General features: G+C 38.3%; 1 protein-coding gene across 27 annotated transcripts in view; it reads right to left on the bottom strand.

The window, feature by feature from the left end:
* LOC551259 (titin) overlaps positions 1 to 23453 on the bottom strand; it is a 206043-nt gene that overhangs the window by 22581 nt on the left and 160009 nt on the right. For 25 of the 27 annotated variants that reach the window (XM_026441807.1, XM_026441814.1, XM_026441812.1 and 22 more), the window contains one exon: positions 10921 to 21507. The exons of 1 other annotated variant lie outside the window; for it this stretch is intronic. In XM_026441807.1, coding sequence (XP_026297592.1) covers positions 10921 to 21507 — 10587 coding nt within the window. Of the gene's footprint in view, positions 1 to 1050; positions 10063 to 10920; positions 21508 to 23453 lie in introns of all 27 variants that reach the window. One more of the 27 variants, XM_026441835.1, reaches the window with a different exon arrangement.

Here is a 23453-nt window from a genome sequence, read left to right as displayed (position 1 = left end):
GTGTACGGGTTTACCTTTGCGCGACTTTTCCGATCTTAGGAAATGCCCACTGAACTTCCACCACATTGCGATTATCGTCTGGCGACTATTTTGCAATTAATTCGACCATAGGTCCTCGACCTTGAGATGCGTTTTGCAACTCGTTCTAAGGAGTTCTTAATCTTATCATTTTCATCGACGTAATAACCGTCTTAGTATTCATGGGTAATCACCTTTTGTTCTTCTGCGCGTCACTTGTTCGAGTATTTTCAACTTCATGGATTTAAAAGAAGGAAGGTTGGATCGATTCAGAATCCTTGGAAAGGACTGCAAGAAACTTCAATTGTATTGTGGCGGACATGCCAACGGAGGGCTTAAGTACCGGAGGTCGTACCTCTCGTATGAAATTTCTCGTAATTATTCGTCATTTTCCCTTCCGTGTTCCTCCTCGTGGCGATAATTTCTTCAGAACACACAGGCCGGGCGCGTATGCCAACGACTTTCGCGGCAAGCGTGTGCGCCCATAGCTCCCAGATATTGTAATAGGCAGGTTTTCCTTTTGTTCAATAGAAACTATTTCTGTTACTTGCTGTTCTTTGTCTGCAGATTCAATTATCTCTTTCTCTTTCGATTTCTTAATAACATCTTCGGTAACGATTATGTGCCTCTGCATCTCTTCCACTTCTGTAGGCTTGATATCCTCAAGCACGGGAAGCGATACTACAATTTCATCAATTATCTCTTCTAATGGAGTTTCAGTAACAGATGTAACTGGAGCCTTTCCTTGCTCTTCAATAGTAACGAACTCAGTAACCTGTTGCTGCTTTCCTTTACGTCTAATTACTTTCTTTTTCGTGACTTTCTTAGGTTTGCCTTCTTGGGATACTTCCTCAGTGACTGTTACCTGTTCCTTTACCTCCTCTACTTCAGTAGGCACCTTTTCTAAACCAGGAAGAGGCTTTATCGTTTCTTCAACTATTGCCTCTATAGGCCCTTCTGTTACTGTCGTTTCAGGTGCCTTTCCTTCCTCTTCAACTGTAACCACTTCTGTAACTTGTTGTTGCTTTCCACGTCGTTTGACAATTTTCTTCTTGGTGGTCTTCTTTGGTTTGCCTAATTTTGTTATTTCCTCTGTGACTGTTACCTGTTCCTTTACCTCCTCTACTTCAGTAGGCACAACTTTTTCTAAAACAGGAAGAGGTTTTATCGTTTCTTCAACTATTTCCTCCACTGGCCCTTCTGTTACTGTCGTTTCAGGTGCCTTTCCTTCCTCTTCAATTGTAACCACCTCTGTTACTTGTTGTTCCTTTCCACGTCGTTTGATAATTTTCTTTTTGGTGGTCTTCTTTGGTTTGCCTAATTTTGTTATTTCCTCTGTGACTGTTACCTGCTCCTTCAACTCCTCTACTTCAGTAGGCACAACCTTTTCTAAACCAGGAAGAGGTTTTATCGTTTCTTCAACTATTTCCTCCACTGGCCCTTCTATCACTGTCGTTTTAGGTGCCTTTCCTTCCTCTTCAACTGTAACAACTTCTGTTACTTGTTGTTCCTTTCCACGTCGTTTGATAATTTTCTTTTTGGTGGTCTTCTTTGGTTTGCCTAATTTTGTTATTTCCTCTGTGACTGTTACCTGTTCTTTTACCTCCTCTACTTCAGTAGGCGCAACCTTTTCTAAACCAGGAAGAGGTTTTATCGTTTCTTCAACTATTTTCTCTATTGGCCCTTCTGTTACTGTCGTTTCAGGTGCCTTTCCTTCTTCTTCAACTGTAACAACTACTGTTACTTGCTGTTCCTTTCCACGTCGTTTGATAATTTTCTTCTTGGTGGTCTTCTTTGGTTTGCCTAATTTTGTTATTTCCTCTGTGACTGTTACCTGTTCTTTTACCTCCTCTACTTCAGTAGGCGCAACCTTTTCTAAACCAGGAAGAGGTTTTATCGTTTCTTCAACTATTTTCTCTATTGGCCCTTCTGTTACTGTCGTTTCAGGTGCCTTTCCTTCTTCTTCAACTGTAACAACTTCTGTTACTTGTTGTTCCTTTCCACGTCGTTTGATAATTTTCTTCTTGGTGGTCTTCTTTGGTTTGCCTAATTTTGTTATTTCCTCTGTGACTGTTACCTGCTCCTTTACCTCCTCTACTTCAGTAGGCACAACCTTTTCTAAACCAGGAAGAGGTTTTATCGTTTCTTCAACTATTTCCTCCACTGGCCCTTCTATCACTGTCGTTTTAGGTGCCTTTCCTTCCTCTTCAACTGTAACAACTTCTGTTACTTGTTGTTCTTTTCCACGTCGTTTGATAATTTTCTTTTTGGTGGTCTTCTTTGGTTTGCCTAATTTTGTTATTTCCTCTGTGACTGTTACCTGCTCCTTCAACTCCTCTACTTCAGTAGGCACAACCTTTTCTAAACCAGGAAGAGGTTTTATCGTTTCTTCAACTATTTCCTCCACTGGCCCTTCTATCACTGTCGTTTTAGGTGCCTTTCCTTCCTCTTCAACTGTAACAACTTCTGTTACTTGTTGTTCTTTTCCACGTCGTTTGATAATTTTCTTTTTGGTGGTCTTCTTTGGTTTGCCTAATTTTGTTATTTCCTCTGTGACTGTTACCTGCTCCTTCAACTCCTCTACTTCAGTAGGCACAACCTTTTCTAAACCAGGAAGAGGTTTTATCGTTTCTTCAACTATTTCCTCCACTGGCCCTTCTATCACTGTCGTTTTAGGTGCCTTTCCTTCCTCTTCAACTGTAACAACTTCTGTTACTTGTTGTTCCTTCCCACGTCGTTTGATAATTTTCTTTTTGGTGGTCTTCTTTGGTTTGCCTAATTTTGTTATTTCCTCTGTGACTGTTACCTGTTCTTTTACCTCCTCTACTTCAGTAGGCGCAACCTTTTCTAAACCAGGAAGAGGTTTTATCGTTTCTTCAACTATTTTCTCTATTGGCCCTTCTGTTACTGTCGTTTCAGGTGCCTTTCCTTCTTCTTCAACTGTAACAACTTCTGTTACTTGCTGTTCCTTTCCACGTCGTTTGATAATTTTCTTCTTGGTGGTCTTCTTTGGTTTGCCTAATTTTGTTATTTCCTCTGTGACTGTTACCTGTTCTTTTACCTCCTCTACTTCAGTAGGCGCAACCTTTTCTAAACCAGGAAGAGGTTTTATCGTTTCTTCAACTATTTTCTCTATTGGCCCTTCTGTTACTGTCGTTTCAGGTGCCTTTCCTTCTTCTTCAACTGTAACAACTTCTGTTACTTGTTGTTCCTTTCCACGTCGTTTGATAATTTTCTTCTTGGTGGTCTTCTTTGGTTTGCCTAATTTTGTTATTTCCTCTGTGACTGTTACCTGCTCCTTTACCTCCTCTACTTCAGTAGGCACAACCTTTTCTAAACCAGGAAGAGGTTTTATCGTTTCTTCAACTATTTCCTCCACTGGCCCTTCTATCACTGTCGTTTTAGGTGCCTTTCCTTCCTCTTCAACTGTAACAACTTCTGTTACTTGTTGTTCTTTTCCACGTCGTTTGATAATTTTCTTTTTGGTGGTCTTCTTTGGTTTGCCTAATTTTGTTATTTCCTCTGTGACTGTTACCTGCTCCTTCAACTCCTCTACTTCAGTAGGCACAACCTTTTCTAAACCAGGAAGAGGTTTTATCGTTTCTTCAACTATTTCCTCCACTGGCCCTTCTATCACTGTCGTTTTAGGTGCCTTTCCTTCCTCTTCAACTGTAACAACTTCTGTTACTTGTTGTTCCTTTCCACGTCGTTTGATAATTTTCTTTTTGGTGGTCTTCTTTGGTTTGCCTAATTTTGTTATTTCCTCTGTGACTGTTACCTGTTCTTTTACCTCCTCTACTTCAGTAGGCACAACATTTTCTAAACCAGGAAGAGGTTTTATTGTTTCTTCAACTACTTCCTCCACTGGCCCTTCTGTTACTGTCGTTTCAGGTGCCTTTCCTTCCTCTTCAACTGTAACAACTCCTGTTACTTGTTGTTCCTTTCCACGTCGTTTGACAACCTTCTTCTTGGCGGTCTTCTTTGGTTTGCCTAATCTTGTTATTTCCTCTGTGACTGTTACCTGTTCCTTTACCTCCTCTACTTCAGTAGGCACAACCTTTTCTAAACCAGGAAGAGGTTTGATCGTTTCTTCAACTATTTCCTCCACTGGCCCTTCTGTTACTGTCGTTTTAGGTGCCTTTCCTTCCTCTTCAACTGTAACAACTTCTGTTACTTGTTGTTCCTTTCCACGTCGTTTAATAATTTTCTTTTTGGTGGTCTTCTTTGGTTTGCCTAATTTTGTTATTTCCTCTGTGACTGTTACCTGTTCCTTTACCTCCTCTATTTCAGTAGGCACAACCTTTTCTAAACCAGGAAGAGGTTTGATCGTTTCTTCAACTATTTCCTCCACTGGCCCTTCTGTCACTGTCGTTTTAGGTGCCTTTCCCTCCTCTTCAACTGTAACAACTTCTGTTACTTGTTGTTCCTTTCCACGTCGTTTGATAATTTTCTTTTTGGTGGTCTTCTTTGGTATGCCTAATTTTGTTATTTCCTCTCTAACTGTTACCTGTTCCTTTACCTCCTCTATTTCAGTAGGCACAACCTTTTCTAAACCAGGAAGAGGTTTTACCGTTTCTTCAACTATTTCCTCCACTGGCCCTTCTGTTACTGTCGTTTCAGGTGCCTTTCCTTCCTCTTCAACTGTAACAACTTCTGTTACTTGTTGTTCCTTTCCACGTCGTTTGATAATTTTCTTTTTGGTGGTCTTCTTTGGTTTGCCTAATTTTGTTATTTCCTCTGTGACTGTTACCTGTTCCTTTACCTCCTCTACTTCAGTAGGCACAACCTTTTCTAAACCAGGAAGAGGTTTGATCGTTTCTGCAACTATTTCCTCCACTGGCCCTTCTGTTACTGTCGTTTTAGGTGCCTTTCCTTCCTCTTCAACTGTAACCACCTCTGTTACTTGTTGTTCCTTTCCACGTCGTTTGATAATTTTCTTTTTGGTGGTCTTCTTTGATTTGCCTAATTTTGTTATTTCCTCTGTGACTGTTACCTGTTCCTTTACCTCCTCTACTTCAGTAGGCACAACTTTTTCTAAACCAGGAAGAGGTTTTATCGTTTCTTCAACTATTTCCTCCACTGGCCCTTCTGTTACTGTAGTTTCAGGTGCCTTTCCTTCCTCTTCAACTGTTACCACTTCTGTAACTTGTTGTTGCTTTCCACGTCGTTTGACAATCTTCTTCTTGGTGGTCTTCTTTGGTTTGCCTAATTTTGTTATTTCCTCTGTTACTGTTACCTGTTCCTTTACCTGATCTATTTCAGTAGGCACAACCTTTTCTAAACCAGGAAGAGGTTTGATCGTTTCTTCAACTATTTCCTCCACTGGCCCTTCTGTCACTGTCGTTTTAGGTGCCTTTCCTTCTTCTTCAACTGTAACAACTTCTGTTACTTGCTGTTCCTTTCCACGTCGTTTGATAATTTTCTTCTTGGTGGTCTTCTTTGGTTTGCCTAATTTTGTTATTTCCTCTGTGACTGTTACCTGTTCTTTTACCTCCTCTACTTCAGTAGGCACAACCTTTTCTAAACCAGGAAGAGGTTTGATCGTTTCTTCAACTATTTCCTCCACTGGCCCTTCTGTCACTGTCGTTTTAGGTGCCTTTCCTTCCTCTTCAACTGTAACAACTTCTGTTACTTGTTGTTCCTTTCCACGTCGTTTGATAATTTTCTTTTTGGTGGTCTTCTTTGGTTTGCCTAATTTTGTTGTTTCCTCTGTGACTGTTACCTGTTCCTTTACCTCCTCTACTTCAGTAGGCACAACTTTTTCTAAACCAGGAAGAGGTTTTACCGTTTCTTCAACTATTTCCTCCACTGGCCCTTCTGTTACTGTCGTTTCAGGTGCCTTTCCTTCCTCTTCAAATGTAACAACTTCTGTTACTTGTTGTTCCTTTCCACGTCGTTTGATAATTTTCTTTTTGGTGGTCTTCTTTGGTTTGCCTAATTTTGTTATTTCCTCTGTGACTGTTACCTGTTCCTTTACCTCCTCTACTTCAGTAGGCACAACCTTTTCTAAACCAGGAAGAGGTTTGATCGTTTCTTCAACTATTTCCTCCACTGGCCCTTCTGTTACTGTCGTTTTAGGTGCCTTTCCTTCCTCTTCAACTGTAACCACCTCTGTTACTTGTTGTTCCTTTCCACGTCGTTTGATAATTTTCTTTTTGGTGGTCTTCTTTGATTTGCCTAATTTTGTTATTTCCTCTGTGACTGTTACCTGTTCCTTTACCTCCTCTACTTCAGTAGGCACAACTTTTTCTAAACCAGGAAGAGGTTTTATCGTTTCTTCAACTATTTCCTCCACTGGCCCTTCTGTTACTGTCGTTTCAGGTGCCTTTCCTTCCTCTTCAACTGTAACAACTTCTGTTACTTGTTGTTCCTTTCCACGTCGTTTGATAATTTTCTTTTTGGTGGTCTTCTTTGGTTTGCCTAATTTTGTTGTTTCCTCTGTGACTGTTACCTGTTCCTTTACCTCCTCTACTTTAGTAGGCACAACTTTTTCTAAACCAGGAGGAGGTTTTATCGTTTCTTCAACTATTTCCTCCACTGGCCCTTCTGTCACTGTCGTTTTAGGTGCCTTTCCTTCTTCTTCAACTGTAACAACTTCTGTTACTTGCTGTTCCTTTCCACGTCGTTTGATAATTTTCTTCTTGGTGGTCTTCTTTGGTTTGCCTAATTTTGTTATTTCCTCTGTGACTGTTACCTGTTCTTTTACCTCCTCTACTTCAGTAGGCACAACCTTTTCTAAACCAGGAAGAGGTTTGATCGTTTCTTCAACTATTTCCTCCACTGGCCCTTCTGTCACTGTCGTTTTAGGTGCCTTTCCTTCCTCTTCAACTGTAACAACTTCTGTTACTTGTTGTTCCTTTCCACGTCGTTTGATAATTTTCTTTTTGGTGGTCTTCTTTGGTTTGCCTAATTTTGTTGTTTCCTCTGTGACTGTTACCTGTTCCTTTACCTCCTCTACTTCAGTAGGCACAACTTTTTCTAAACCAGGAAGAGGTTTTACCGTTTCTTCAACTATTTCCTCCACTGGCCCTTCTGTTACTGTCGTTTCAGGTGCCTTTCCTTCCTCTTCAAATGTAACAACTTCTGTTACTTGTTGTTCCTTTCCACGTCGTTTGATAATTTTCTTTTTGGTGGTCTTCTTTGGTTTGCCTAATTTTGTTATTTCCTCTGTGACTGTTACCTGTTCCTTTACCTCCTCTACTTCAGTAGGCACAACCTTTTCTAAACCAGGAAGAGGTTTGATCGTTTCTTCAACTATTTCCTCCACTGGCCCTTCTGTTACTGTCGTTTTAGGTGCCTTTCCTTCCTCTTCAACTGTAACCACCTCTGTTACTTGTTGTTCCTTTCCACGTCGTTTGATAATTTTCTTTTTGGTGGTCTTCTTTGATTTGCCTAATTTTGTTATTTCCTCTGTGACTGTTACCTGTTCCTTTACCTCCTCTACTTCAGTAGGCACAACTTTTTCTAAACCAGGAAGAGGTTTTATCGTTTCTTCAACTATTTCCTCCACTGGCCCTTCTGTTACTGTCGTTTCAGGTGCCTTTCCTTCCTCTTCAACTGTAACAACTTCTGTTACTTGTTGTTCCTTTCCACGTCGTTTGATAATTTTCTTTTTGGTGGTCTTCTTTGGTTTGCCTAATTTTGTTGTTTCCTCTGTGACTGTTACCTGTTCCTTTACCTCCTCTACTTTAGTAGGCACAACTTTTTCTAAACCAGGAAGAGGTTTTATCGTTTCTTCAACTATTTCCTCCACTGGCCCTTCTGTCACTGTCGTTTTAGGTGCCTTTCCTTCCTCTTCAACTGTAACAACTTCTGTTACTTGTTGTTCCTTTCCACGTCGTTTGATAATTTTCTTTTTGGTGGTCTTCTTTGGTTTGCCTAATTTTGTTGTTTCCTCTGTGACTGTTACCTGTTCCTTTACCTCCTCTACTTTAGTAGGCACAACTTTTTCTAAACCAGGAAGAGGTTTTATCGTTTCTTCAACTATTTCCTCCACTGGCCCTTCTGTTACTGTCGTTTCAGGTGCCTTTCCTTCCTCTTCAACTGTAACAACTTCTGTTACTTGTTGTTCCTTTCCACGTCGTTTGATAATTTTCTTCTTGGTGGTCTTCTTGGGTTTGCCTAATTTTGTTATTTCCTCTGTGACTGTTACCTGCTCCTTTACCTCCTCTACTTCAGTATGCACAACATTTTCTAAACCAGGAAGAGGTTTTATCGTTTCTTCAACTATTTCCTCCACTGGCCCTTCTGTCACTGTCGTTTCAGGTGCCTTTCCTTCCTCTTCAACTGTAACCACTTCTGTAACTTGTTGTTGCTTTCCACGTCGTTTGACAATTTTCTTCTTGGTGATCTTCTTTGGTTTGCCTAATTTTGTTATTTCCTCTGTGACTGTTACCTGTTCCTTTACATCCTCTACTTCAGTAGGCACAACTTTTTCTAAACCAGGAAGAGGTTTTATCGTTTCTTCAACTATTTCCTCCACTGGCCCTTCTGTCACTGTCGTTTTAGGTGTCTTTCCTTCCTCTTCAACTGTAACAACTTCTGTTACTTGTTGTTCCTTTCCACGTCGTTTGATAATTTTCTTTTTGGTGGTCTTCTTCGGTTTGCCTAATTTTGTTATTTCCTCTGTGACTGTTACCTGTTCCTTTACCTCCTCTACTTCAGTAGGCACAACCTTTTCTAAGTCAGGAAGAGGTTTGATCGTTTCTTCAACTATTTCCTCCACTGGCCCTTCTGTCACTGTCGTTTTAGGTGCCTTTCCTTCCTCTTCAACTGTAACCACTTCTGTTACTTGTTGTTCCTTTCCACGTCGTTTGATAATTGTCTTTTTGGTGGTCTTCTTTGGTTTGCCTAATTTTGTTGTTTCCTCTGTGACTGTTACCTGTTCCTTTATCTCCTCTACTTCAGTAGGCACAACTTTTTCTAAACCAGGAAGAGGTTTTATCGTTTCTTCAACTATTTCCTCCACTGGTCCTTCTGTTACTGTCGTTTCAGGTGCCTTTCCTTCCTCTTCAACTGTAACCACTTCTGTAACTTGTTGTTGCTTTCCACGTCGTTTGATAATTTTCTTCTTGGTGGTCTTCTTTGGTTTGCCTAATTTTGTTGTTTCCTCTGTGACTGTTACCTGTTCCTTTACCTCCTCTACTTCAGTAGGCACAACTTTTTCTAAACCAGGAAGAGGTTTTATCGTTTCTTCAACTATTTCCTCCACTGGCCCTTCTGTTACTGTCGTTTCAGGTGCCTTTCCTTCCTCTTCAACTGTAACAACTTCTGTTACTTGTTGTTCCTTTCCACGTCGTTTAATAATTTTCTTTTTGGTGGTCTTCTTTGGTTTGCCTAATTTTGTTATTTCCTCTGTGACTGTTACCTGTTCCTTTACCTCCTCTACTTCAGTAGGCACAACCATTTCTAAACCTGGAAGAGATTTTATCGTTTCTTCAACTATTTCCTCCACTGGCCCTTCTGTTACTGTCGTTTCAGGTGCCTTTTCTTCCTCTTCAACTGTAACCACTTCTGTCACTTTTTGTTCCTTTCCATGTCGTTTGATAATTTTCTTTTTGGTAGTCTTTTTTGGTTTGCCTAATTTCGTTGTGTCCTCTGTGACTGTTATCTGTTCCTTTACCTCCTCTATTTCCGTAGGTTTAACTTTTTCTTGAGCAGGAAGTGCTTTTATTTCTTTTTGCTCTACTTCCTCTGCCTCTTCTATTCTGGTTGGTATTATTTCTTCTACATCTATTGTTGTCGTTACTTCTTCAATCGGCATAAATTGTTTCTTTGGTATTGATGGTATTTTTGGCTTGATATCCTCCAATTCTTCCTCAATGACGACGACATTGTCTTCTTCGTTCTTTGGCTTTTTCTTACGTATAATTGTTTTCTTTGTTTTAACTGCTGCAGTTTCATCTTCTTTGCTTCCGCGTCTAAATTTCGTCGTGTATTCTTCTATTACCTCTGTATCTGATTCAATCAACTGTGGCGTATCGTGTTTTGTTGTGTGTTGTGTGATTGTGATGTGATGTTGTTGCGCTGGTACTTCTGTAGTTTCTGAAATGTATACAAGAACAAGTGTGATATGATTATTGTGTCGTGATATAATCGTTTTTGCTCTATTTGCTTTTTTCGTTATATTTATCCTTTTTTTTTGGTTTGACTTCTCACATAATCGCGAATATGTTTGAGCCAAAGACTCATTGAGGGCTTTTAAAATGCTAATTGTTAATTGTTTCTCGATTTTATCCGATTTTTATACCCGTTACGTAATAAAACTGTCTCGATACATTGTTTGCAACTTGTAATAGGATTGAAGTATATATAGAATATATACTGTGCATATATATTGGCTATATGATATTTACTTCTATATGTTGTTTTCTATTTCCATTTTATTTTGCTTCTATTCCTATTACTAGTCTCATGACATGTCTCGATACAATTTTCATTACATAAAGGATATTAAAGAAAAATTTTTTAATACGTTGCTCATTAAAATCGTCTTATGAATTATTTGTTTTATGTGTGTGACATGAATGAACTGTTGTGTGTTCTGTATGTGAAGGATTAACTTGTGTTGTTTTTTGTTTCTTTCTATATAAAGTTTGACTGATTTATGTTTGATTTTGTTGTGTTCACATACTTACCTTACATAACATTTTACAATTCTCATTCTACAATCATTATCCTATTCATCACGACCCTATCAAATTCACTTAGATTCACGTAGATACGAATAATCATTTTTATCAAGTTGATCGTTCATCTGCTTCGATTGAACTATTCCTTGCGACCTCATGAATCAAGTCAACAATCGATATGTCAAAGCGTCTCCTGGTCCATTCCTAATTGTCTACGTGCTCGTCTGTCTTGTCCATGCCAATCGCATACCTTGATAGCAATAATACTCACCCATAACGTGTTCCAGGTGTTCTGCTTCGACAATAATGTTCGCTAACTTTGCGGAAGGTAATACAGACTCGGACATTTCTGACTCAATCTCACCGGCATTCAGTGGTTCTGTAACGATTACACTCTGTTGAATCTCATCTACACCTTTGGCCATTTTGCCTTCCGGTTTTATCACTTTGAATTCATCAGCTACGTCTGCTAACTGGACTTCTGTTTTCAAAGCAACCTCGTGTTTGATTACATCAGGTTGAGCAGAAACTTCTTTGGCAACGCCTTTAATCACCTCTTTTGATTCTTGTTCCGTAGCCATTACCTGCGTCACTTCCACGCTTTCAGACACGCGGAACGACATCTCAGCTTTAACTGATTTGCCTATTTTTTCCACAACAAAGATATCTTCGCTTTCCTGGGCCACTGCTTGCAATTGCTCAATACTTTCGAATGGTATTTGTTCAGGAATTATTTGTTTGGCAGCTGGTTTCATCTCTTTTTGCAATTCTCCAGCCGTGACTGATGGAATTACTTGAGATTTCTGAGCAACTTGGATGCCTATTAAACTAGGCTTAGCTGTTTGAATAGTGGGTTCATCTGGAGTAGCGAGATTCTTTTCCATTTCACCAAATGCAATTTCTGAGACAGATAAAGAAAGCAATTCCTCTAATTGAGGTTTTCCTTTTTGTTCTTCAGGAATTTTAGATTTTGGAAGTTCTTCTGTATTTGTTATTGTTAATATTTCAGATGTTTCTGCTACTTCGATACTATCCAATTGTGGAAGCGCTTTATGTTCTTTGGGAGCTTTTGGAGTAGGTAATTCTTTTTCTGCTTCTGTGGACACCACTTCGGAAACGGTGAGAAAGCTTAGTTCCTCCACATCCGGTCTTCCTTTTTGACTTTCTGGTTTCTCCGATTTTTCCAATTCTTCGACATTAGTCACTGTTAAAATCTCTGTTTTCTGAGCTACTTCTCTGCCAGCTATCTGCGGTTGTGCGATCTTCTCGCTTGGCTTCTCAGGAGATGGTAATTTGTCTTCTAACTCAATTGATACTATTTGAGAAATAGTTATGGATGTAAGTTCATCCAATCTTGGTTTTCCCTTTTGCTCTTCGGGCAATGTACGTTTTTCTAATTCTTCTATGCTAGTCACCGTAAGAACTTGACTAATCTCAGCAACCTCTCTTCCTAATAATGCAGGCGTAGCTGTCGCTGCACTTGGAACTATTTGTTTCTCCAATGTCTCTTCTGTCTCATGAGATACTGTTTGAGAAACTGTAATAGAAGTCAGTTCCTCCACATTTGGTTTTCCTTTCTGTTGTTCCGGTAGTTTATCTTTTTCTAATTCCTCTGCACTAGTCACAGTAAGAATTTGACTGACTTCAGCAACTTCTCTACCTGTCAGTGCAGGTTTAGCAATCACTGTACTTGGAACTATCTGTTTTTCCAATGTTTCTTCAGTCTCATGAGATACTGTTTGAGAAACTGTAATAGAAGTCAGTTCCTCCACATTTGGTTTTCCTTTCTGTTGTTCCGGTAGTTTATCTTTTTCTAATTCCTCTGCACTAGTCACAGTAAGAATTTGACTGACTTCAGCAACTTCTCTACCTGTCAGTGCAGGTTTAGCAATCACTGTACTTGGAACTATCTGTTTTTCCAATGTTTCTTCAGTCTCATGAAACACTGTTTGAGAAACCGTGATAGAAGTCAATTCCTCCACATTTGGTTTTCCTTTCTGTTGTTCCGGTAATTTATCTTTTTCTAATTCCTCTGCACTAGTGACAGTAAGAATTTGACTGACTTCAGCGACTTCTCTACCTGTCAGTGCAGGTTTAGCAATCACTGTACTTGGAGCTGCCTGTTTTTCCAATGTTTCTTCAGTCTCATGAAACACTGTTTGAGAAACTGTGATAGAAGTCAGTTCCTCCACATTTGGTTTTCCTTTCTGTTGTTCCGGTAGTTTATCTTTTTCTAATTCCTCTACATTAGCCACAGTAAGAATTTGACTGACTTCAGCGATTTCTCTGCCCGTCAGTGCAGGTTTAGCAATCACTGTACTTGGAGCTACCTGTTTCTCCAATGTCTCTTCAGTCTCATGAAACACTGTTTGAGAAACTGTGATAGAAGTCAGTTCCTCCACATTTGGTTTTCCTTTCTGTTGTTCCGGTAGTTTATCTTTTTCTAATTCCTCTACATTAGCCACAGTAAGAATTTGACTGACTTCAGCGACTTCTCTGCCCGTTAGTGCAGGTTTAGCAATCACTGTACTTGGAGCTACCTGTTTCTCCAACGTCTCTTCAATTTCATGAAACATTGTTTGAGAAACCGTGATAGAAGTCAATTCCTCCACATTTAGTTTTCCTTTATGTTGTTCAGGTGGTTTATCTTTTTCTAGTTCCTTTATACTAACTTCAGTAAGAACTTGACTGACTTCAGCAACTTCTCTACCTGTTAATGCAGGTTTAGCAATCATTGTACTTGGAGTTATCTGTTTCAATATCTCTTCAGTTTCGTGAGATACCGTTTGAGAAACCGTGATAGAAGTCAATTCCTCTACATTTGGTTTTCCTTTTTGTTGTTCTGGTAGTTTATCTTTTTCTAATTCCTCTACATTAGCCACAGTAAGAATTTGACTGACTTCAGCGACTTCTCTGCCCGTCAGTGCAGGTTTAGCAATCACTGTACTTGGAGCTGCCTGTTTTTCCAATGTTTCTTCAGTCTCATGAAACACTGCTTGAGAAACTGTAATAGAAGTCAGTTCCTCCACGTTTGGTTTTCCTTTCTGTTGTTCTGGTAGTTTACCTTTTTCTAATTCCTCTACATTAGCCACAGTAAGAACCTGACTAATTTCAGCGACTTCTCTACCTGTCAGTGCAGGTTTAGCAATCACTGTACTTGGAGCTACCTGTTCCTCCAATGTCTCTTCAGTCTCATGAAATACTGTTTGAGAAACCATAACGGATGTCAATTCTTCTATATTTGGTTTTCCTTTTTGTTTTTCTGGTGCACGATCAGCTATTAATTCCTTAGTAGCCATCATAGTTAATATCTGCATTGTCTCTGCCACATCGTGACCGGTCAAACTCGATTGAGCAATTTTCTTTGTCGGTACTTTAGGACTGACTAACACGTCCTCCGTTTCCGTAGAAATCGTCTGTAATACGGATAAAGGAACAAATTCCTCCAAACCAGGAACACTTTTTTGTTCTCCAGGCTTTTTATCTTCAGCTAAAGTATCAATATTTGCCATAGTCAATATTTCCATTGTTTGTGCCACATCTCTGCTTATAAGGCTGGGTTGGGCCTCTCTTTCGACCGGTATTTCCGGTGTAGGTAATGTTTCCTCCGCTTCTTGAGAAATTACTTGTGAGACAGTTAAAGGTGCCAATTCCTCCACTTGTATCTTACCTTTCTGTTCTTCCGGAGCCTTAGATGCTACGAATTTCTCGACACTAGCAATAGCCAATATTTGTATGATCTCCGCAACATCTCTTCCGGTCAAACTTGGGTGAGCTGTCTTTTCTTTTGGAACTTTAGCCAATGATAATGTTTCCTCTGCTTCTTCGGATACCACATGTGAAACTGTGAGAGATGTCAATTCATCTAATGTAGGTTTTCCCTTTTGTTCTTCGGGTCTTTTCAATGCAAGATCTTCTGTTTCTATTATAGTGGTTACTTGAGACGTTTCTGCGATTTCATTGCCTAAAATATTAAAGTTTGCTTTCTGATCTTTAGGTATGGTTTTCAAAACAAATATATCTTCGGTTTCATTAGAGATTACTTCAGAAATTGTGACGGAAGACATCTCTTCCATTTCTATTTTGCCTTGCTGTTTTTTCAATTGAGTTACTTTTTCGAATTCTTCAGTAGTCGACGCAGCAATTACTTGTGTTACTTCTGGAACTTCTCTGCCTGTAAGAATAGGCTGAGCCTGTTGTTCTTTGGGTGTAACTGTTGCTGGTAAAACATCTTCAATCTCATTAGAAACAATTTCCGTGACAATGACAGTGCTGAGTCCTTCCATCTGAGGTTTGCCTTTTTGCTGTTCAAGTTTAAAGTTTTTTCCTTCGAACGTATCTTCTCTTTCGCCAACAGTTGTCTCTATTTTTACAGCTGTTTCTATCACAGTTTGAGCCATTGTGGCTTGAGACGATATTCGTTTCTCTTCGTGAATTTCCTGAATACTCTGAACACTTTCTACTAAAGATCCAATCACGGTTTCGTGCAAACTGATGTCCTGGGTAGCTTTGACCTCTTCTCGTTTAGGTACCACATCGAAAACACTTTCCTTATCTTCCGTGATTGTTTCTGATACCTGAAGAGATGTCACTTTTTGTATATCGATATCTGCTTTTTGAGTCTGAGGTTGGAACACATCTTCGAACGTGCGCTCGCTTTCTTCCACTATATTTTCGTTCACTATGATGCTCTCGAAAGTATCTTGTTCAGGAACAGCTACTTGAGGCTTCATGCTTATTTGTTCTATTTTATCCGGTATGCTAATTTGAGATTCGATCATAGATGTTTCAACAATATTACGTTCCATAATAAGAGTACTATTAGCTGTCTGCGAAATATCCATTTTCTTTTCTTTCAGCACAGACTCTACTTCCGCTGAAGTGACTTCCGTTATCGATATTCCATGATCTTGCTCGAACGTTTGTATTGCTGTAGAAAAAACTGTTTTTGGATATTTGTCAAAAACTCCTTCACTTTCTGCACTTGGAATTTCTTCCACAATAATCGGTTCTAGAGCATCCTGTTTATGATGAGCTTGTACTTCGCGTTTCTCAAATGGCTGAACCAATCCAGTGCTCTGCTCAATAAATACCTGAGCTTTTTGTGCTACATCCATTCCAACCTTTGTCAGAGTCATTTCCGCTGTGCTCTCTTCACGTTTTTGTATAATCATTGTATCTTCCTTATCTTGAGAAATAACATGAGAAATATTAATGCTCTTTCCTTCAACAAAGCTCACTTTCGCACTTCGTTCGTCTACCTTCATCTTTTCTTCGAATACTGTGCTATGTTCTTGAGGAATAGTCTCACTGATATCAACGCATTCTAATGTGATTTGCGTCGGATATGCTTCAAATGTTGTTGGTCGTTGCGCTACAGGTAAGTTTCCCAATTCTTCTCTGAGACTTACTTCCATTTGTTCAGCAACTTCTTTACCCTCCATCGATGATTTTGCCATTTCTTCGCGAGGTTTCTTAATTATCGACATTTCAGCCTCGACATCTTGTGCTGTGGTCGCTTCTGTGATAGCAATAAATCTGTTTTCGTCTACGGTGATTCGAGCATTAGTCTTCTGTGGTGATATTTCCTCGACCTTGTCTATTTCTTTTTCTGCTAGAACTTGTTCTATCATCTCGATCGTTTCAAATGGTTTTTGCCCTACTTGTGCAGTGGCTGTGGTAGGCTTAATGATGTCCATTTCTCCAGTACTCAAATGTGGTATAATTTCAGATCTTTCCGCTACTTCGTGTCCAGAGACAATAATCGGCACTACTGATCTTATTTCTTCTTGGACTGTCTTTAATATCTCTTCTTTATCGGCTGCGCTAACTTCGATAACATTAGTCACACGTTTGCCTTCTTCGATAGATACTTCTATCTTTTGAACAGTTGGCTTAAACTTCTCTTCAAAGGTATTTTCTTGATCTTGAACGATGTCTTGCGTGACCAACAAGCTTTGATACAATTCTTGAGTAGTTGATGCTTTCTTGGTGTCCGGTTTCTTTAATTTCACTTCACTTATTGAATCCTCTACAGAGATAGTGGTTGTTTCAGCAATTCCATGAATGGTGTCTAATCCAAACGAGGCTGCATGCTTTGATGGCAGTTCTTCAGAAATATATAAAGATTCTTTGTCTGCTGGAGTTACTTGAGACACAATTACGATTTTTTTACTCTCTTCAAGATCTACAATGGCGGTCTTGTTTTCTGGTAATTGGCCTGGTATGAATTTGTCTTCGCTTTCCTGTATAATTGGTTGAGATTCTATCAATGAAATGAACGGAACATGTTCTGATATAGCAATAGCACCTGATGGCTTTTCTTGAATGAATTCTCCAGTGCTGAAATCTACAATCTGCATAGTCGTTTCAGCTACTATATGACCAGAAACAAGGCTCTTTCCAGCAGTCTTTATCTCTGGTAAATTTTTAGACTTGTATTCTTCTTCTTTATCTTCCATGATCACGGCTGATACTTGTACACTTTGCTCTTCTACTACAGATAAGTCTGCTATAGCCTTCAATGGTCTTTTATCTTTGATAAATGGTCCTTCAATTTCAGTTGGTTGAATTTCCGAGCTAATTACAGCTTCTAAGGGGATGCTAGATGGCACTGCTAATGCGGAGACCGGTTTTATCTTCTTCAATTTACCAGCACTGGAATCGACAGTTACTTCAATCTTTTCCGCAATCATGTGTCCAGCGAATTGTACACTAGCTTGTTTCTCAGATGGTTTCTCAAATATCTGAAGAATATCTTCTTTATCAGCTGGAATCTCAGTAGTTGTCGTTGCACTAATGATTTCATTGATAGAAACCTCCGCTTTATTAGTAATTATAGGTTTATCCTTAAATTCCTTTTCAGTTTCAGACACAATGGTTTCTGTTTGAACAATGCTTTCAAATGGTAATCGTTCTTCCTTAGCAGCTACTGTAATTGGAGCAAGCATAGTTAAATCTCCAGAAATAGAAGCTGGATTGATTTCTGTTAATTGTGCAACCTTATGTGCATCGAAGCTTGCAGTAGCCTGTTCTCCTTGCATTTCTAGCTTCTTGAAGTACTCTTTCTCTTTATCTGATGCAATTGTTTCAATGACTGTTATGCCTTCTTCCTCCTGGAAAGAAACATCGATCATTTTCTTCTCCGGTTGAATGAAGTCTTCCATTGGTTTTTCAAGATCACCAGTAGCTGTTTCAGATGTAATCACACTGCGGAATGTGATATGATCAGTTATAGCTGTAGCTACATGTATTTCTTCTCGTTTAAATTCGCCTACATTGTCTGTAGTAGTAGTCTCGATGGTCTGAGCTACGAAATGCGTTGGAATGTCGAAACTGGCGGATTTGGTTTTTGGTTTTTCAGTTTCTGGAAGTAGACTCTCCTTATCTTCAGTTGTAATCGCTGAAATAATCAAACCTTCGCCTGTCACAAACTCGAGATTCGCTTTCTTATCGTTAGGTTTAATTTCACTGAATGGTGCCTCTGTTTCTCTGGTGTGTACTTCTTGAGCAATTGCAGCTTCGATAGGTAATATCGTAGTTTTAGGTTTCATCTTTTGAACCGTTTCATCCGGTAAATCACTCAAGCCTGTATCACTCAAAATTTCAAACTTGGATGCTACTCCTTGCGTAATGATATCTACTGTAGCTTCTACATTTTTTGGTTTTTCTTCTGGAGTGAATATTCCCTCTTTATCCTCAGGATGCGTTATACCTACCACAATACTCTCCCCTTCTTGGAATGTAACTTCAACGATTTTGATATCAGGTCTTATGTCTTTTTGAAGAGGAGATTCTTTCTCAGAGATTGATATTTCCGTCTGCTCTACAACTTCTAATCCACTTTGTTGTTGATTAGCGTGATCTTCTTTGATTTTTTCTTCTTTTAAAATGTTAACATTACTTGCTAGAACAGTTTCCTGCATTTCAGCCACTTCATGTCCTCCAGTGATACCCAGAACAACTTTTCTTTCCTTTGGTATCTTTTCTATTTCTAATTTTTCTTCTTCCTGGATACTTGTCACCTCGATCACGGTTAATTTTTCAGTTTTCGATTGAATTTCAATCTCTGCACTTTGGATAGTTGGAAGAATATCCGCTTCTCTAATCTTTTCAGTCTCAGCAATAGTTGTCTCTGTTACGATCAATTCTTCCAAAATATCTCGTTGTGGTATGGCCTTTTTTGATTGAGGTTTATCGATGCTCATGTTAGCAGTGCTTTGTTCCACTAAAGTCTCAGATTTTAATGCAACTTTATGACCAGACACTAAAGTTTCAGCAGTGTAATCTTGTGGTTTTACATTAGGATTGTACACATTCTCACGATCATGAGAAATAACTTCAAGAATAATTGGACCAGGTCTAGGTTCGGTCAATTCGACAATCGCAATCTTCTTATTTGGTTGTATTTCAGTCATGTACAAGTCTTCCTTTTCTGCCAATTCTTGCATAGCAATTGTTACACTTTCTAATGGAATGTGCGACGATTGAGCCACGCTGGAGATTGCTTTCTTTTCCGAGATATATTCTTCTGTAGGTGAGTGAGTTCTAATCTCTTCGAAAATTGGCGCTACCTGTGTAGTGAATTCTGTAGTAGCATAAGCTCCTTTCATTTCAGAAATTTCTATATATTCAGCTTCTTTTTCGCTAGCTATCACCATTGTGGTGTGTAAACTCTCGATCTCGTTCATCGTCACTTCGGCTATCTTGAATTCAGGAACTTTGTCTTTTTGAACCGGTGCCACATCTTCAGCGATCACAGTTTCACCTATTATGGTTTCTTGCAAAGCAATAGGTTCTATTTTAGCGATACTAGATGATGGAACTTCCTTTTTTATCATACCTAAATTATCTTCCGGTTGAGTCATTTCGATTTCCAATGAAACAACAGGATGAGTTGGTACTGTCTTTCCACGATGAGATTCTGGCATTTCGAAGATTTTTAGATCAGCTTCCTTCTCTATGGATGTAGTTTGGAATACTTCGACACTTTTAATGGCGTCATAACTTGTCTTTACAACACGTTCTTCTGGTTTTATTAATTCCTCCATCTTTGCTTCACGATCATGGGTCATAGTTTCCTGGATCATTTTAGCCTCTATTAATTGTACAGCAATTGTTCCACTTTCTTGCACATATTTTAATTCTTCCTTAAAATCAGATGGATAATCCGCTGTTTGAATCTCAGATATCTGCACATATTCTTCAGGTTTGATAGAAGTTTCTGCCAATACTTTAGTTGGTTTCTGATCAGGATGATAAATTCCTTCAGACTCTTGAATAATAGTGCTCGCGATGGAACCGATTTCCAATAAGGAAATAGACGTCTCAGCCGTTTTGATAGCAGGTTTGTCTTCGAGTTGATATTCTTTCTCTTTCTCAGATGGCACAGTTTCACTCGTCACTGCTGATGTGATCTCAATGATGTTCAAATCAGCTACTGCTTTCTTCATCTCTTCAATCGTTAAGTCGCTTTCTATATCTTGAGCTTGAACTGTGGACACGGAAATTCCTTCAAGTACAGTGACATTGGGCGTAGCTTCAAAGGTGTCAGTTTTTCTTTCTGAAATAAATACCCCTTCACTTTCCTGTACGATATTCTGCTGAACTGTAGCAGTTTCGTTTCCATAAGATATTCCAACTTGTGCTTTCTGACTAGGTGGTAATCTTCCTGGAACATACATGCCCTCCTTTTCAGGTGCGTACATTTCCTCAGTCACTCGTTGTCGTTGAGGAATTACGGTCTCAGTGGCGACCTCTGTCGGAACTACAAGTTCTGGGTAATACTTTCCTGGTTTGTCCTCTGCTCTAACTTCTTCCACAACTAATGGTTCAACCGCAGCGATGTTCACTCTAGGTTTAGTTGGTAAAGTCTTCAAGGGTTCTAACTTATCTTCTGTTAATCCTTCCTGAATCTCATACACAGACAATCCTATTTGAGGAAGAATAATGTCTTCTGCTCTAACAGTCAATGGTGACACGAAATCTTCTGTTGGAGCTTCCTTTTGACTTACCATGGTTTCATAAACAGTCGTGGCTTCCTGAAGAGCCACACTAACATCTGCAGTTTTACTGATTTCCTGTTTATTAATGATTAAACTGGATAATCCAGCGTCGTTGGCCAGAGTTTCGCTGATTACCAAACTTTCGGATGGCACGATACCACGTGTCGCTTCGTAGAATGTAGGTTTAAAAATACCCGCGAATTCGCCAGTAGAAGCTTGGACGGTTGTTTCCATGATGGAATAAGGTTCTATTGGCGAAATAGACAAAGATGCTTTTCGTTCTATAAGTTTAATTTGGCTAATATCATCGATTTCTTTCTCTTGAATAGGGACAAAATGTTCAGTTAACGGCGTAATAGTGTCCATTGTTAGTTTGGCTTTTTCCAATTCTGGTTTACCAGGTGCTTGTTCGATGGTACGATCCAAAGGTATTATCTGATGACGTTGGCTAGGAACATTTAATATGAGGGAAGGCATAGATCTGTCTTCTTTTATCTCGAACTCTTCGATTTCTTCCATTTCAACTTCATTTCGTCTAATATGTGGCCGTTTAGGTATCAATTCCTTTCTCTCTTTTTCTATGATTTCCTCTTCTTCTACATCCACGCGTTTCTTTTCTTTTTGAGCCAGTTTGTGCTTCGAGTCTGTTTCAATGATAATTGTCTCGATTTCTTCCTCAATCTCTTCCGCGTCCTTTGTCTTCTTCCTCCCAGTTTCGGTTTCCTCAATTTCCTCGATTTCTACAACCTGAACCCCCACGCCCCTATCTTCTTTTTTCTCCTCGATTTGTTCCTTCGGTTTCGTTAATTTTCGTTCGCGCAGTGTCGTGTGTGCCTGCCGTGTGTCCTCGTATTCTGTGGAAAGTATGTGAGAATATTCGTGTCATAATCATGAACGCGATTGCTCTCTCTTTCTCACGTTCTGCCTTTCGCTCGTTCGCTCGCTCGCTCAATCTCACTTGCCGTTAGATGTGAAAATATCATTCCTTTACTTTTAATTCTCTCTCTTTTTTTTTTTTTGCAGCAGCAGCGTTTCATGCGACGAACCATTGATGCAGATGCTGCTTGCTCAGACAACATAATTCAACGTGCTTCAATACGATACAGGAGTGAGATAAAAAACCTACTATTACGTACATTGCACGCCGGACGGAACTTGTGTAAAAGGTAAAAAATAAAATAAAAAATAAAAAAATTAAAAGAAAACAAAAAAGAAAATAAAAATAAGTGGATTACAGCGGATAAAGTGTGAACAGCGTGTTTTTTATTTTATTCTACGCGATTTCCAAAGGTATCGTATAATTTCCTTTCATTGTGCTTTCATTATGCTGATATGAAGTGTTGGTCTTTTGAGGAGAATATTTAAATATTAAACCAAAAAATATTAAACCATAAAATAAACATTTTATATATATATATAGGATATTTCATTGTGTATTCTTGAAATGAAATCTTTGAGATAAAATGAAAATATGTTAAAATAAAACAAAGCTTTACAGAATGCAATATACTCTTCATTAATTTTTAGATATTCATTCATATAAATTCTACATAATTTTTGTCAAACTAGAATATTATCTTATTATAGAATTATCTTTTACAATAAAGTTTACTATTTAGAGTTTCAAATTATTTAAAAATTATTACAATTTAAAATTTGCTAATTAATCAATTAGTAATAGAAATAAACATAATTTATATTTTAAAGAATAAAGAAGACATAAATAATAATAATAAATAAAGAAGACATAAAAAAATATTCTTTCATTTAAACAAAATATATTCTATATCCTATATCCTATATCCTATATAATTTTATTGATAGCGCAAAACGAAATAATACAAAATTACAATTTTTTATATCATCTTCAATAAGTCAGAAGAATATAGAATAAAACCTTATCTGTCAAATAGTATAGATAATGTGCTCGTTTGTACAGTGGATGGATCGTTTTACAGTGTTTCTATTATGTCATGGTACAACTTATTATATTGAGAATTGAATATTGGGTTTTATTTGGTTCGAATTACGATGTCTCTGGAATGTTTGCTGCGGTATCTAAAAGAGTAGTGTGACTAGTGCTTGAGTCGCAGGCACCCGGGGCATGCGTTGTTTAATAACAGTGATATGCGGTATGTAAATATCGTGTAGTGGCAGTAAAAATAAATATATATAATAGCCGGCCAGAAGTCAAACCAACATAAACCACAAAAAAAAAGAAACAAAAAAGGAGACGCTTGTCTGTTACACATCGTGCTTTGCTACTACGGCGATAAAATTAAGAAAATAAAAAAAATTGCAAAAAATAAAAAAAAAAGAGGGGAAAAAATAAATTTTTGGTATAAAATAAGTCGCTAATATATCTTGTATGCAATATTGTTATAGATTCATGTGAGTGTGTAACTTGAATGTGTAACAGTAACAAGAAATACGGTACATTCTAATATTACAATATTAATTATTATGTAGAGAATATCAATACAAATGGATGATGTGTTATACGTTGCATCTAGAAACTATGAAATATTACAAATAATTTGGATAAATTTCTCAAAAATTGAAATTGAATATTTTATAACGAAATTCTTCACTTATTAATTATTTCAATTCACTTATCAATTTTCTTAAAAATTATAGATGAAAGAGAAAATTTAAACTTCTTAAAAAATATAAATATTGCAGATAAATAAAATTTTATCGCACAATTTCATAATGACGTTTTATTTTATTTCATAGTTCCTGAAGAAAAAATGTAAAACGAAATACGAGAAAGATACAATGAAAGATGAAACGAAAAATA

This window comes from Apis mellifera, linkage group LG7 (genome assembly GCF_003254395.2).
Source record: "Apis mellifera strain DH4 linkage group LG7, Amel_HAv3.1, whole genome shotgun sequence".
Classification (NCBI taxonomy): domain Eukaryota; kingdom Metazoa; phylum Arthropoda; class Insecta; order Hymenoptera; family Apidae; genus Apis; species Apis mellifera.
This window is presented reverse-complemented; position numbering and strand designations above follow the sequence as displayed.